Below are 16,376 nucleotides of genomic sequence, written 5' to 3' on the forward strand. Positions count from 1 at the left end.
GGTGGAAGGGCCCTCCTTCACTTGAGCCTGGAGTCCAGGCTCTCTGTGTCCTCCCGAGGGCCAGCAGCCCTTTCCTGGAGTCTGAAGACCCCAGCCTGACCCTCCTCCAGTGCCCGGCCTCATGGCTCCATACTTGCCCCCCAGATGCCTGTCTGGCAGACAAAGACCATCCTCCCCCAAGTCACGAAGCAGCTTCCCATGACTGAAGCATGCAAAACCCATAGCAACGTTCAATTTAAAATTCCTCCAACCTGCTCCTCGGGGCCACTGCCCCTCTGCCCACGGATGTGCATGGGATTCCAGACCCACAGGGAAGGCCAGCCCTACAACCCTCACGTTTTCTCCACAAAAGGTAGACCTTAAAAGCCTACTTAGTGATCTGTGTTGCTAAGGAAGGGGTCTCAGCTGGGGTCTGAAAATCTGAGCTGGACGATCCTTACCCAAGTCAGACACCCCGCCCACCGGCTTCGGTGCTGCCTGGTCCCTGGTGGGAGTCTGTGGACAGAGCAGGGAGGGATGGGTTGTCTAGTATCCGCTGGGTGGTCCTGCAGGAGCTCCAATCTCCTCTCTTTCCTTGGAGGGGCGGCCAGGGCTGGGGGAGGGTAGCAGGGACAGCAGCTGGCCTGCGACTTCCAAGGGCAGGCTCTGTCCCCAGCGGCCACCCAGAAATACCCACGACTCTCCTTTCTGCCTGGCTGTGGGCTCTGCACGCCAACTGGCTCGAGACGCACGATCACCTCCCACAGCAGCCGGGGAAACCGAGGCTCCGAGGCTCAGCAACTGGCTGAGATCCCACAGCTTGTAATCGGCAGGGGAGGGATTCGAGCCCACGTCTCTGTGTGACCAGCCTGGTCTTCCGTTTCTTCTGGCTTCCCCGCCCTCCCCACTTCCTTTAACCTTCTGCCCTTTCGCGTGTTCTCCACCTAACCCGCCGGTCCAAGGAGGGTGATGGCAGGGGAAGCGTGTCCTGTGTGTGTGTCTTGTAAGAACTGGGGGTCTGGTTGGTTGCATGTTCATAGACGTGCGCCCACCACCACGATCAACTTTAGAGTATTTCCATCCCTCTGAAAAGTAAAGCCTCTGCCTGCAATGAGGGAGACCCAGGTTTGATCCCTGGGTCAGGAAGGTCTCCTGGAGAAGGAAATGGCAACCCACTCCAGTACTCTTGCCTGAAAAAAACCCATGGATGGAGAAGCCTGGCGGGCCACAATCCATGGGGTCGCAGAGAGTCGGACACGACTGAGTGACTTCACTTTCACCCATCACCATCCCCGCCCCCACCCCCCGCAACCAATGACCTTTCCGTCTCTGTAACGGATCCGCCTACTCTGGACATTGCGTCTGGCTTCCTTTGCTCAGGTTAAGGCTTTCAAGGTTCATCCACGCTGTAGCAGGGGTCAGCGTGTTGTAACTCTTTTTGTCCAAATAATTGCCCGCTGCAGGAACACACCACCAGACTCCGGGGTGGTTTCCACCTTGTGGCTGTTACAGCTTCTGCTCTGGGCGCTCCAGCACAGGCTCTTTCGTGTGGACGGCCCCTTTCTTGCTGGTCACACGGTAACTCTGCGTCTAACCGTGCGAGGAACTGCCGGGCTGCTCCCCTAAGTGGCTGCATCACTTCACCCTCCCGCCAGCAGCTTCTCCACGTCCTCGTCAGCACCTGTCACCACTGGCCCTTCTCATCACGGTCACCCTAGTGGGCTTCCCAGGTGGCGCCGTGGTAAAGAGTCCATCGGCCAATGCAGGAGACGCAAGAGACACGGGTCCACTCCCTGGGTCGGGAAGACGGCAGGGACTGGAGGAGGAGGGCATGGCAACCCACTCCAGTCTTCCTGCCTGGAGAATCCCCTGGACAGAGGAGCCTGTTGGGCTGCAGCCCACGGGGTCGCAGAGTCAGACGCGACCGAGCGCGCACTTGCTCTGATGGGCGTGAGATGTGTCTCGCTGTGGCTTGGGTCTGCATCTCCTGATAGCCCCGATGCTGAACACCTTGTTCACGAGCTTGTTCACTACCTGTATACATTCTTTGGAAAAATGTCTATTCAGATCTTCTGTTCCTTGAATTTGGCTTTTCTGATTGAGTTATAAGAGCTTATATCTTCTAGACGGGCGTCCCAGGTGGCGCTAGTGGTAAAGAACCTGCCTGCCAGTGTGGGAGACGTAAGAAATGCGAGTTCCATGCCTGGGTCGGGAAGACCCCCGGAGGAGGGCATGGCTACCCACTCCAGTACTGTTGCCTAGAGAATCCCATGGACAGAGGCGCCTGGCAGGCGACAGTTCATAGGGCCGCAAAGAGTTGGACACGACTGAAGCGAGTCAGCATGCACACACACACATATTCTAGACACAAGCCCATCCTCTGATACATGATTGGCAGATACCGTCTCCTGTTCTGTGACTGGTGTTCCCATTTGCTTCTTAATGCTCCTTGCAGCGTAAGGCTGCTTCATTTTGAAGAAATAAATCCAACGTATCTATGTCTTCCTGCTGTGTACTTAGTGTCATTTCTAAGAAACCCCCAAGATCAAAAATCCTTATCCTGATATAATATTTTCTTCTAAAAGTTCTACTTCTTTAGCTTTTAGCTCTTCTTATAATTTTACATAAAGAGAGCCATGTCTCCCTCCCTGGACTTTTATCACAAGATGCCGTTTCTTTGTCTGTGAGTCAGGAACAACAGGGCTTATCTCACTGGGTTTGTGCAGTTTTTAATATCACAATTGTTTTGCCCATCGTCCGCTGAGAGCAGGGCGTGAAGGACACCAAGTTCTCAGCTGAGTGGAGAGACCCGCCCAGCCGCCGGCATGGAAATTCCATCTGAGAACTGAACATCGTCACATGGCTCAGCTCCTGGAATCCGCCGGTGTTTTCAGAACAATCCAGTACACACGGCAGGTCAGGGGATGTTATCTGACCCCCAGCCAGCGGGAGCTCTAAGGCCAGAGTGAGACCTCCACGTGGGGCTGTGTCCAGCCAGCCCGGGGAGGCAGGGGCACCCACAGCTACACATTTGGGGGGACAAACGTGGAGAATCTGCTAGGAGGGTTCAGGGCACCGTGGGTTCAGAGCACCATGGGAGGGAAGAACTGTAAACACCCCCATTTTACAGAGGGGGTCTGGAGCACCCCCCCACCCTGGAGCAAGACAGTGCCCAGATCCAGGCCCACAGTGGGGTCAGGCCAGAGGCAGGTCCGGCTTCAAACCTTTGCCGCCGCTCACCCGGCACCCCAGGGGCTGCTTCCTGCATAAACCCCCCTGAGCCTGCAGAATGCTGACAGGGACACGTGGACGAGGGGTCCCGGATCCCGCCTCTGGACAGACGCCACAGCTGGGACAGAGATTCTGGCTAAGGCAGGGTCTGCTGGGCACTGAGCCTCATGCCAGCGGCGCCCCGAGGACCAAGCTGGGAGCACTTCAGGATGGAGGCTGGACACTGGCCGGAGCCCCCCCCCGCCCCGCACACCTCGGCTCTCAGAGGCTCTCCCCGCTGCACCCCACCTCTCTGCTCCAGGGTCCAGGCTCGCTCCTCTGCGCACCTCCCCCCACACACACACACCCTCGTCTCCTCCTCCAGCCCCTCCCCCTGCCCCGGAGCTTTCTTCCTGTCATCTGCCATCCCCGCCACACGCCACCTCGTCCGAGGTGGGGTTGGAACGGATTGGAGCTCCTTAGCGTTTCTTTCTACCTTGATGGGCCCTGCTCTCCACATCAACAGCAGAAGGACCGAAGTCATGACGATATCTCTTAAGGCCGGTTTCCCGGCCTCAGGCCCAGCCGACACTCTGGGCTGGATCACGCTTCTGTGGGCCCACCCCGTGTGCCACGGCGTGGTGAGCGGCATCTCTGGTCTCAACACCCACCCCAGGGGCCTGTGGCACCCCCTCCTCAGCCAAGCTGAGACCATCAGAAGTGGCTCCAGGCAGGGCCAAACGCCCCCCACCCTCCCCCGGGAGCAAAGTCACCCTTGGTTGAAGACTGAGAATCTCTAGGAAAGAAGCAAAGGGCAGGGGCGGGGAGGCACAGAGGCTCAACCCAGAGTAGGGGCCCGACAGCAACGCCCGCAGCGATGAACCTGCCCAAACCCTCCCCTTCCCTGAGCCTCAGCTTCCTCATCTGTAAAATGGGTCACATCAAGAGTCCAGAGGAGAGTCGCCAAGGCCGGGCACGGAGCGGGCATGCGTCAGCTCCAGCCGCATCTGCCTTCATACATGGCAGAGCTCACGCTGCCTCCCCTCGGGTTGGACCCCGGGCTTCCTGGGGGGACTGGATGGAGGCTTCTGGTCAGAACAGAAGCCTTCCTCCTGGGCCGATGGTCAGAGCGGTAAGGGCACCGTGGGCCTTACCTGTCCCTCCTCCGGGCATCCCCATGGACTGTGATCTCCGCGACCCTAGCCGGCACCCGTGAGGCCACAGGCGGGCGGCAGCTGGCCGAGGGCTGGAGCCTCTGTGGCCAGCATGGCCCTCAGGGGACACGCCAGAGGGTCACGAGGCAGCTGCCGCCCTCATGCCCGAAGAGGGCCGGGCCGAGCCCTGCCCAAAACACTGAAATAGACTGCCACCCCACTCCAGAGACACACCTGTTCCTGGGTGTCCGGGAAAGCGGCTTTGCAAAGGCAGTGGGGGAGGGTCCCGGGAGAGCTGGGTCCGTCTGTGGCCCCACATGGCTCGCCCGCAAGCCCCCCCACCCAGCACCTCCCAGCCTGTGCCCGGGTCCTGGGGACCCAGCCCCACAGCTGCGGCCTCTGCAGTAGACATTGACTCTCCCCCAGTCTGCAGACCAGAAACCCCCAAAGGCTCTGGGGCGGTGGGGGGGGTGCTTCCCTTCACCGCCAGTTTCTGGGGGCTGCAGGCATCCTGGGCTAACGTCCACATCACTGCTATCTCGGCCCCCGAACTCACAGGGCTGGCTTTTCTCTGTACGTCTCTGCGTGTCCTTCTCTGTCTCTTATACAAGGACACCAGTCACTGGATTTAGGGTCCCCTCTCTTCCAGGAGGACCTCCTCTCCATTCTTACCCTGATTACCCTGCAGAGACCCTATTCCAAATAAGGTCGCACGCGAAGGTTCCGGGGGGACATGAATGTCGGGGCGACCTACTTAACCCACTCGCAGCCCCCGTGTGCCAGAGGGGAGGAGACTCAGGCTTGGGACACTCGGGGGGCCCCTAGGCATACAGGCAGCGTGAGAGACGCTGACTGCCTGGTCCCCTGGTGCCCCTGTGCGCCTGGGTGTCTCTCTGCGACACTTGGCGTTGAGCTCTCAGGGGCAGAAACGCCCTGTGAGCCATGAACCACACAAGCAGGAAGGCCCGCCTGGCCCCGAGCACGTGGCCCCTGAGACCCTGCAGGCGTTATCCTGGTTAATTGAGCGCGTGATGGCCTAGTGGCCGGGGGCCAGGATCCCACAGCGTGGAGGCTCGGTGGCCACGCCCTGGAGCACGGGTCGTATTTCCCAGTGCTCAGCTGCAGCAGCTCTGGGGGCGGGGCACACCAGCCCTCCACCAGCACCCAGCAGAAAACACCTCATCCGCTCGTCTCTGGAGAGTCAGAGGGGGTGCTGGCCGCTGGCGGGGACCTCCGGCCTGATCTGACATTCACTAACCACACTAGGTCTTCCCTGGGGGCTCACACGGTACAGAATCCGCCAGCAATGCAGGAGACCCAGGTTCGATCCCTGGGTCAGGAAGATCCTCTGGGGGAGGGCATGGCAACCCACTCCAGTGTTCTTGCCTGGAGAATCCCATGGACAGAGGAGCCTGGCGGGCTACGGTCTGTGGAATTGCAAAGTGTCAGACATGACTGAGCGGCTAACACTATCACGACTAATGGCACTGGTCTGAACCTCTCCGCCCGGTGGACGGTGGGTGGTAAGCACAGGGCTGCAGGCAGCATCACACCAGGCCCCCGGGTCCCACCAGTGGGTACGGATGACACGTCCCAGGGAGAGAATGACAGCCCCGCGTGCTTACAGAGGAGGAGAGCTTCTCTCCACTCATCTATTCTGCAGCTTCTATGCCTTGCAGTCTATGCCCAGTTCGGGGCCGAAATGACCACCGTGTTGGCGACGGCGACAAAGACAGCAGCCCCCGCTGAGCCCCCAGCCAGCCTCGCGCCGCAGGGACCGTCACATCCTTGCTTCCCCCATGAGGACACCGAGGCAGAGACGGGAGCTGGGGCAGCTCTCGTGAACAAGAGAGACTCGCAGGCTCTGAGTCTGAGAGTCAGACGGGAGAAGAGGGGCAATATGGCGACTGGTTCCTGACCCGGGGTATCACAGGGGGCAGTGGGCACTCCCGGCAGGGCTTAAGGGGATGCCCCAGTGGAGAAAACCCAGGGAGACTCAGAGCCCAAGGGGTGGTGAGCTGCTCAACTCCGGGACGGAGGCTGGGGAGGGAAGACAGCGAGCTGATGTTCCCGGCAGGACGGTGCCCTAGGCTACGTGAGGCTCTGCTGGGATGGGAAGGCGGGCAGGGGCCGGGGCAACAGACCTTCCATCAAAAACCCTGGGTTGGTCTCACCCTGAGAACGAGGGAGGCTGGGGTCTGCCCAGGCACTCGAAAGAGAATCATCGTAGGAGCCGCCGCGGGTACCGTCCACCCACAGGGCAGGCACCGCTCCGGCCCAGACTCAGCGTGGCTCAAGGGCCCCTCGGAAGGACCGCCTCCCTCTCCCATGCATCCCAGCGAAGATGGCTTGGACATGAACCCCAAGCCCGCTGCTTCCTGGGGAGAGCGCCCAGCAGAAGCCAGCTGTCTTGCCTTCTGGCCTCACCTCCCCAGGGCTGGTGGCTCCCTCACCAGGGTCATCCCCCCGGGCCTGATGCCTCCTGTCCATTTGGGCTGGGGGGAGCAAGACCTCTGTGCATGGCATGAGCGGCCACAATACTGCCAGAAGGACCTCCCAGGAGATGGGAACTGTAGGCTGGGGGCTCCTTGGCCCCTGGGGCAGAAATCCGCCCCTGGCCTGGTTCAGCTGGCCTGCTGGTGTTTGCTGACCACGCTAGGTCTTCCCTGGGCTCCATGCCTCTCCAGGTATCTGCCTGACTGACCCTCAGCTTCGGGCACCTTCCCCGCCCACCCTGCCCGGCCTGCACCAGGGCCCCCATGGAGGCCAGCACACCACCCCCAACCCCAGGCCATGACCCACCGACTGCAGTGGCTGCCAGGGCCGTGGGAGACTGCCCTTGGCTTGTGGGAACACTACCCCGCCCCACAGAGGTTCCAGGGCTCCGGGGACCCATGGCCTCCTCTCCCATGGGTTCACGTGGTGTCCCAGGACCAGGGGTGGCAGGGGGCGGTGCCTGGGCCCTGCCCGTGGGAGACTGCCCTTGGCTTGTGGGAACACCTACCCTGCCCACAGAGGTTCCAGGGCTCCAGGGACCCACGGCCTCCTCTCCCATGGGCTCACGCGGTTTCCCAGGACCAGGGGTGGCGGGGGCGGTGCCTGGGCCCTGCCCCTCTTCCGCGTCTGTTCTGGGGGGAGGGGGCAGGAGGGGCAACACGAGGCAGCACCCACGGGGAGGACGGGCTGTGGCCGCCCAGCCTCATCGTGGGAGATTCCTGCCCCGCGGTCTCTCCAAAGTCCCCGTGCGCGCTCAAGGCGGAGGACCAGGACCCTAAGCTAACGGTGGATGTGAGCCTAAGCTAACGGTGGATGTGAGCCTAGGCTAACGGTGGATGTGCACATCTCCCCCGGGATGGCGACCAGCTGGGGCTGTAGGGGAGCAGTCCCTTCTCCCCTGCCCCAGACCCCGCAGGATGAGCCCCCATCTATCCCTCTAAGGATGCAGGGTGAGGGGTGAGGTGGGACGTTGTCCCTTCCCCACCCGGAACCTTCCAGACTGATTCTCAGGGAGGGTTACAGAGAGGCAGAGCTGCGCCCTGAAAACCCACGAACGGCTGCGTCCAGGGCACTTGGCACCGGGCTCTGTGCTGCCGGCGGGCAGTTTCCACATGGTTCTAGCGTCAGCGCACAGAGACGCGCCCACCCGGCAGCGGCCCCACGCGCACACTGCAGATGGGCCGGGCCCGGGCCCCCTTGCTCCCACCCCCTCACCAGGGTCCCCAGTCGGGGGGAGAGAGCTCTTCCGGCCCCGTGGCTTGGTGTCTGCTCCCGCGCCTGGCTTGGTCGCCGCACGCACACAAGAGGAAGTGACCGCCTGTGGGTTCAGGCGTCACACACCTCCCTCTGCCCTTCCTGCACAGAGCACATCCCCTAGGCCAGCCCGATGGTCCCAGGAGGAAGATGGAGAGGGGACAGGGCCAGACCCCTGGGAGCCCGGACTGGTCAGCTGAGCTCTGGCCAGCCCGCAGGCCCCAAGCCAGGATAACCAATTGACTTAGCCTCTGAGCTTCGGGGTTGTTCGTCCCACAGCATACTAGCTTCTTGAGACCTGCACGAATGGGTGAAACAACAGTCCTGGAAGCTGGAAGTCCAAACTCGGTACCACAGGGTTGGAATGCAGGTGTCTGCTGGGCAGGGCTCCCTCGGGGCCCGAGGGGAGGATCCTTCCCGCCTCTTCCAGCTCCTAGTGGCAGCGGGCATCCTTGGCTCACGGTGGCATCACCTCATCTCCGCCCGCCCTGCTGCTCCCGGCCCCTTCTCCTCTGTGAGTCTGTCTGTAGCCTCCCTCTGCCCCTCTGAGAATCACTGTGATGCATTTAGGACTCACACAGATAATCCAGGATGATCTCCCCAGTGCAGCAGCCTTACCTTAATCCCATCTGCAAAACCCCCGTTTTTTTCAAATACTCACAGGTCCTAAGATGAGGACATGAAATATTGGGGGTGGGGGAGCGTTTTTCAGCCTGCCACACGCGGCAATCATTTATACGATATCTGAATACATAACAGATTTTTTTTTCCACCCAACAATGCTTCGCCCTATTACTTGGGATGTGCTCTGCTATTTTCCTTTCTTTTTCTAGACTGGGTCTGCTCTTTTTCTATTCAATTCAACCTCTTACGTAACAAAGGCTGCTGTGACCCACTAAACTGATTTCACACCCACAAATGGGTCGCCATCTGCAGTGGAGAAAGTTCTATTCTGACTTCTATGCCTGTACCCCTGCCAGAGTGGGGCGATCAGGCAAAAATGACAGTGATTTAAAGAAAAGAGAGAAACACGCTCTTCCTGGCCTCAGAGGGTGGGCGGGACTGCAGGAGCCTGGAAGGACCGCCACATGTGAGGGCGTGACCCAGGCCACCCTGCCCCGTGCACAGCCCTCCATCTGCGGCCCCAGCAGGCTGGCTCCAGCCAGAAAGGCAAGGGGGAAGGTGGCCAGGTGGCTTTGGTGGCCCCACTTGCGTCCCCGAGCCCCTGACTGGCCTCCTCCCTGCACACTCCCGTTCCACATTCCAGAATAATTCTTCACCCTTACCAGCCCCACTCTGCGTCCAACCATCCCTGAGCCTCCCCGAGTCATGCCCACTCCCACCTTCATTGCCGAATGCTGCTTAAAAAGACGAGAAACAAACGAAATCAAGGGCTTGAAAACTATGGGTACTGGTTTTCCAGGTGAGTTTAAGGCAATGAAAACGCTGGTGCCTTCTCAGGGGCATAAAAATGGATTTCCAAAGGGCTCTGAGACATCGTCCAGGCCCTCCAGCCGGGCCCCTCCTGAGCACTCAGCCCCCAGAGCTATCGGAGTGCTGGACACCTCCACCTGGAAGTCCTCCGGGAGCCTCACGGTTGGAAAAGAGAATGCCTCACCGCGGCCACCCTCCCTCGCCCCCTCCCCGCCCTCCAACAGGGCCACGCATCATACACCAACACCCCCGCCCAGCTGACTGCCCTTGTGCAACTCGGGCAGCCCGTGTCTGCAGCCGGCTCCATCTCTCGGCCACTGTGTGACCTGGGCCCATCGGCTTCACCTCTCTGGGCCTCAGTCTCCCGTCTGTATAATGCGGGTGTCTGCCCATCGGGCTGCAGAAAGACTGAACGAGATGATACACGTGAAAGTGCCGGGCGCCTCACGTGGCACGTGATGGGCACTTGGTGAGCGGCATCTCTCGGTCCCAATTCCTAACTGTGTGAGTTTGGCTGGAACAAACGGCCACACACTGAGTGGCTTAAATATCAGAACTCTATTCTCTCACGGTCTGGGGGCCGGAAGTCCTGAATCAGGGTGTCAGCAGGGCCGTAGTCCCTCGGGAACCCCCAGGGGAGAGCCCTTCCTCGCTGCTCCTGACACGGGTCGCGGGCGATGCTTGGCGCGGAGCGGCAGCCCTTCGGCCTCTGCCTCTGCGGTCCCGGGGCCCTCCTCCCGTGTCTCCACGTCCGTGTCTCTCTTCCTCGTTTCGTCAGGATGCCCTACTCCACGTGACCTCATCTCAGCTAGCTACATCTGCAACAACCCTATTTCCAAATAAGGTCACATTCACAGGGACCAGAGTCGGGACTTCAGCACCGCTCTTCGGGGACACAACTCAACCCAGAACACAGACCTGCCTGTCGTCACCAACACTGTCTGTGGTCTCGGAGCAGCGCATGCCACACGTCGGCATTGCCCTTAGGCTTTCTCCATCCTTCCTCGGGCTGCCCCTTCTCTAGGTTCCTCCCAGCCACCCGCTTTCTCACCTGCTTGAGACTCTGCCCCATCTCTCCTCCCTGCCAGGCCGACCTCCGGGTCCCCAGCACAGAGCATCATCTCTGGGGCGGGGGGCTCAGGAGGCCTCCCAGACCAAGATCGAACTCTGCGTCCCAGACGCCAGCCTGGCTGGACCACGTCCTTACAGTCCACTCTTCTCGCCCGCATCCACATCTGGGGAGCAGAGCTCAAAAGGGGCCACACCTCGGCCCGCCACCCCCCACAGCATCCGCACCACTGTCTATGACATGGATGCCCCTGAGACAGCAAGTCCAAGGTCCCCAAAGGCAACAGAGAGCAGGGACCCCCAAGGTACCAGCTAGGAGGTGGCTGCAGTGGGACAAGCCCGGACGCCCAAGGGTTGAGCGAGTCAGACGCTGTCTGGTCTGCATCACAGGGGAGCGGATGCCCTGAGCAGGGTGTTCTGTCGGTGAAGGCGGGTTGGCTGTCAGCTCGGAAGCCCCCACCAGGAGCTAGCAGGCTGGCAGGGTGACGAACACAGTCAGGGAAGCAAACGAATGCGCAGGCTCATCCTGCGATCAGCGTGTAACGGGGGGGAAACGCAGGCGCAGAGCCAGTGGCTGCCGCAGGGTTTGGGGATCAGGGGACCTCTCTCGAAGGAGGAGAGGATGCTAAAGCTGACTTCAAAGGCCAAGAGAAAACTTAAGAGCAGGTGGATGGGTCCAGCGGAGGAGTAAGCAAGTGGGAAGGCGTCTGAGATAAGGAAGATGCTGCCCAGAGGCCCAAAGGAGGCCCTGCAGGACGGGATGGGGAGAGGGTCTCAGCGACCCCTCGAGCCTGGCAAGCAAGGAAATTGCCGGTGAGGACGATCGGAGGTGATCTCGTCTCTGCCTCCCCACTCAGAGACGCCCCTCCTCGGCCCACGCAGCCTTCCCTGCCCAGCAACACACCTAGACGCAGCCCCCCGCGCCCCTGCCCTGCCCCCTATCCCCAACACACACACACCCCCGCTCCTGGGCCCCACCACCCGATCTCAGAAGGAGAGCGATTCCTCATCCCAGTCGGATAGAGCTCAGGGCACACGCCCATCCCCCTGCTGGGGCAACACAGACAGACAAGCAGCCCCGCAGAGAACCCAGAGAACCAGCGAAGGAGGGAGCAGCAGGCTCACCGAGACGCAAATGGCCCGACGCCAGAGCAACGCCCTCGGCGCCCGGGGGCAGGGGAAAGCAGGGGGGCCCTCTCCCCATCCGCTGGCGAATCTGAGCAGACAGACAGTGCCCCGTGCTGGGCCAGGAGGGGACGGGGACAAGGGACTCGCATGTCCTTTGGGCAAAGATGTGACCTGGACCGCCTCCGGGGACAGTGGTTTGGCAGACAGACGACATTCCCATTTACCATTCCGCTTCTGGGTAGACGTATAACTTCCACTCACAGGTTTATCCGCGCACAGGTGCAAAGCCACGTGTGCAGTTCTCACCCCGACTGGATGCGCTCGGGCTGTGCTAAAATCCTGAAAGCACGCGGGACCAACGGCCCTGCGTGCTCCTGTGCGGGGAGCAGCCGCACAGCAGCCTCTCGCCAGAAACGCTCAGCCTGACTCCCATCACCAAGGAACAGAGACCCACGCAGATCGGGCAGGGGGCGACCCACAGGGAGACGGGTCTGGACTCTCTAAGGGTTGGTGGCATGAAAGAAAAACGAAAGAAAACAAGTGGGAAGAACATCCCAGAATAAAGGCGACCACAGACAGAGGCCTGTGAGCGGCTGTGGTGTCGACCCCAGCCTGACCTCTGGAGGAGAGATGGTAGGCAAACATCTGCAAAGGGGCCCTGTCGGCGGGGTGGGGGGGGGGTGGACAGGAAACGGGGATTTTCTGGGGCGGATATTTGGGTACAGACATGTGCTAAGGCCTGCTTGTTATAATGCAACTAACTTTCAAATGGTTCGGAAGAGAGAGACAGAGAGATGGATAGAGCGAAATGTAGCAAAATGTTCATAGTCGATGCATCCAGATGCAAAGGTATCACAAGGGATTCATTGCACGGAGTCCCCCCTCCACCCCCGGCCCCTGCCCCGACCAACAACTTCTTCATATGCTTCAGTTCAGTTCAGTCGTGTCCAACTCTTTGTGACCCCATGAATCGCAGCACGCCAGGCCTCCCTGTCCATCACCAACTCCAGGAATTCACTCAGACTCACGTCCATCGAGTCCGTGATGCCATCCAGCCATCTCATCCTCTGTCATCCCCTTCTCCTCCTGCCCCCAATGCCTCCCAGCATCAAAGTCTTTTCCAATAAGTCAACTCTTCGCATGAGGTGGCCAAAGTACTGGAGTTTCAGCTTTAGGATCATTCCTTCCAAAGAAATCCCAGGGCTCATCTCCTTTAGAATGGACTGGTTGGATCTCCTTGCAGTCCAAGGGGCTCTCAAGAGTCTTCTCCAACACCACACTTCAAAAGCATCAATTCTTCGGCGCCCAGCCTTCTTCACAGTCCAACTCTCACATCCATACATGACCACTAGAAAAACCATAGCCTTGACTAGACGGACCTTAGTCGGCAAAGTAATGTCTCTGCTTTTGAATATGCTATCTAGGTTGGTCATAACTTTTCTTCCAAGGAGTAAGCGTCTTTTAATTTCATGGTTGCAATCACCATCTGCAGTGGTTTTGGAGCCCAAAATAATGAAGTCTGACACTGTTTCCACTGTTTCCCCATCTATTTCCCATGAAGTGATGGGACTGGATGCCATGATCTTCGTTTTCTGAATGTTGACCTTTAAGCCAACTTTTCACTCTCTTTCACTTTCATCAAGAGGCTTTTTAGTTCCTCTTCACTTTCTGCCATAAGGGTGGTGTCATCTGCATATCTGAGGTTATTGATATTTCTCCCAGCATATGCTTAAAACTTTTCAAAAGATAGATCTGGGAGAGAAACTGATGAAGAAGGCAGAATCCCCCCAGGAACAGGATAGACCATGACTGGCTAACTTTACCCTCATGGATCCTGGAAAAATACTGCAGTGACAGAGACAAACCTGGGGCTCACAACACCTGGCTCTGGGCTCAGGGACCCCTCCGCCCTCCGGCGCTCACCTGTAGCCAGAGTCGGCAAGTGTGTGGCTTGCACACACACACACCCCCATGGCCGGCATCTGTGGCAGGCGTGGGTAGTCCATCACCGGTTCTTTGCCTCTGAGTGATTCAGTCTCCATCCTGTGAGCTCCTAAGGGCGGGACGTATATCCTAGCTGCATCTTGCATGGCCCAGCCCAGGACAGGGAGGTGAGTGGACCCTCTCAGTGTCTGATAAATGAATCAGTAGCTGAGAGAACGGACAAAGGCACATGGGCGACCAGATGCTCCACGGAGAAGGTGAGGGTGTGGGTTCTGAATGTGGAAACCCACCCCCCACCCAGCGCCCTGGCACCGTGCCCAGATGCTGGCATGGTGGGAAGTCCTTTCACCCGGCTGGCCTCAGTCTCCCCATCTACACCGGGGACAGGAGGAGTGCACACTTCACTGGACAGTGGGGAGGGACCAGTGTAGCCCCACATGTCCAGGACCCTGCCCTGGCCTGCTTGGGGTAGGACCACAGGGCCACCTGCCCCAGAGCTGCAGCTGTAAAACCCCAAAGCGTGTATTTATACACCCGTTATCATAACAGCATCACTCACAACAGCCGAAGGGGCAAGCCACCCCGGCGTCCACAGTCACATGGAAGGACAAACTGTGGGCTCTTCATGCGATGGAATATTATTCAGCTTCAAGAGGAGGAAGCTGACACAGGCTACCACATGGATGAGCCCTGAGGACGCTCTGCTCAGCGAGACAGGCCAGTCACAGAAGCACAGATATCACAGGGCCCCAATGACTTGGGGCGCCTGGAGCAGATGGAATCCTGGAGGCAGAAAGCAGAGTGGTGCTCGAGAGGAGCGGGGCTGGGGGGTGGGGGGCTGGTGTGTCGTGGGGTCAGAGTTTCAGTTTCACAAGCGGAAAAGCGGTCAGGAGGTGCTGGCGGTGATGGCCACACAAGCACCTGCATCAGATACCACAGAGCTCACACTTCACGACGCTCAGGAGGGCGAGCGTTACGTTGTGTTTACTTTACCCCAACCTAATTTGCCCGGCGCCTAGGGCAGCGAAACTTCATAGCAGTGGGGTGCTGGAGGGGTGGAGCTCCGGCTGAGACAGGGGAGGAGGGGGCTTTACCCACTGACCCCACCAGCTCTGCTTTGTGGGCTGGGGTCCCTCACCCACTGAGCCCACCGGGTCCGCTTTGTGGGTCAGGGGTCCCTCACCCACTGAGCCCACCAGGTCCGCTTTGTGGGTCAGGGGTCCCTCACCCACTGAGCCCACCGGGTCTGCTTTGTGGACTGGGGTCTCTCACCACTGAGCCCACCGGGTCTGCTTTGTGGACTGGGGTCTCTAACCCACTGAGTCCACCGGGTCTGCCTTGTGGGTCAGGGGTCCCTCACCCACTGAGCCCACCGGGTCTGCTTTGTGGACTGGGGTCTCTAACCCACTGAGTCCACCGGGTCTGCCTTGTGGGTCAGGGGTCCCTCACCCACTGAGCCCACCAGGTCCGCTTTGTGGGTCAGGGGTCCCTCACCCACTGAGCCCACCAGGTCCGCTTTGTGGGTCAGGGGTCCCTCACCCACTGAGCCCACCGGGTCTGCTTTGTGGACTGGGGTCTCTAACCCACTAAGCCCACCGGGTCTGCCTTGCGGGTCAGGGGTCTCTCACCCACTGAGCCCACCGGGTCTGCCTTGTGGCCTGGGGTCACTCACCCTCTAGACCAGCATCTCTGCACCTCTAGACCACGGGGTGGGCTGCGGGGAGGTACAGCCATGCCCCTGTGAATCATGTCCTCGGGACTAAGGGAAGCAGAGGAAGGAAGACGCAGGACGCTTTTCCATCAGCGTGGCTAAATTTATCCCTTGCTAACCGGGCGGTGTCCTGCGCTGTGGCCTTGGGTCCAGCTGCAGCTTTCCTCAGCAAGGCCGGGTTCCCGCTCAGGCTCCAGGGAGGTGAGGCTGCCCTGCTGGACAGGGATGCTTCCTGGGTCCTGGGAGCTGTGGCTTGGGGTCCCCTACCCTGACACTCAGGCATTTAGGCTCCAGAGGGTTTGGGACCCCTGGTCTGCACAGGTACCCATGGGCTCCCAGGATTCTGAGCCGGGGGACAGGAGGGAGGCAGGTAGAAAGGGCTCAGACTCACCCGGACAGCACCTGCATCAGTGGGGACGAGACCAGGAGCAGGACAGAATGAAGGGGCCTGCAGGACGCCTGCTGCTCTGGCGGGCTGGGGGAAGAGGCAGGGAAGGAAGGCTCCCCAGAAGGGGGCCAGCCTGGGTAAAGACGGTGTGGACATGGGGCAGCCCACGTGGGGAAACCTCCAAGGTCTCAGCCTGGCTGCCAGACAGCGTGCAGGGAGGTGAGGGCAGGCTCTTCTGCCAAGACGAGCAGTCGGGTCTGTGCAAGGTGGACCCAGAGGGCCCCCGATGAGACCCCCAAGGGGGAGACAAACACCCCTTGACGATGGCAAAGTCACATGGCCACCGGGAAAATGGCAAGATGGCACCTCAAGAAATGAAGGAGAGGTACCTCTCAGCCAGCAATGCCGCTCTGGGACGCGCCCCAAGGAAAGGAAAGCAGGGACCTGAGTGGATGCGGCTCACCTGTGTTCACAGCAGCATCGCTGCCAACAGTCAGGAGGCGGAAGCAGCCAGGTCTCCAGGAAGGATGGAAGGATGAACAGAGCGGTCCATCCACACAGTGGAATAGGGTCCGGTTAACAAAAAGGGCAGGGCATTCCGACACCCGCT

At 60.0% G+C, this 16,376-nt stretch overlaps 1 protein-coding gene across 11 annotated transcripts in view; it reads right to left on the reverse strand.

The window, feature by feature from the left end:
• ABLIM2 (actin binding LIM protein family member 2) overlaps window positions 1-16,376 on the reverse strand; it is a 168,470-nt gene that overhangs the window by 133,974 nt on the left and 18,120 nt on the right. For 10 of the 11 annotated variants that reach the window (XM_018049786.1, XM_018049788.1, XM_018049785.1 and 7 more), the window contains exon 1: window positions 4,344-4,565. The exons of the other annotated variant lie outside the window; for it this stretch is intronic. In XM_018049786.1, the coding sequence (XP_017905275.1) occupies window positions 4,344-4,368 (25 nt within the window). In that variant the 5' untranslated portion in view covers window positions 4,369-4,565. Of the gene's footprint in view, window positions 1-4,343; window positions 4,566-16,376 lie in introns of those variants that run through there. 11 annotated transcript variants of the gene reach the window in all.

This window comes from Capra hircus, chromosome 6, assembly GCF_001704415.2.
Source record: "Capra hircus breed San Clemente chromosome 6, ASM170441v1, whole genome shotgun sequence".
Classification (NCBI taxonomy): domain Eukaryota; kingdom Metazoa; phylum Chordata; class Mammalia; order Artiodactyla; family Bovidae; genus Capra; species Capra hircus.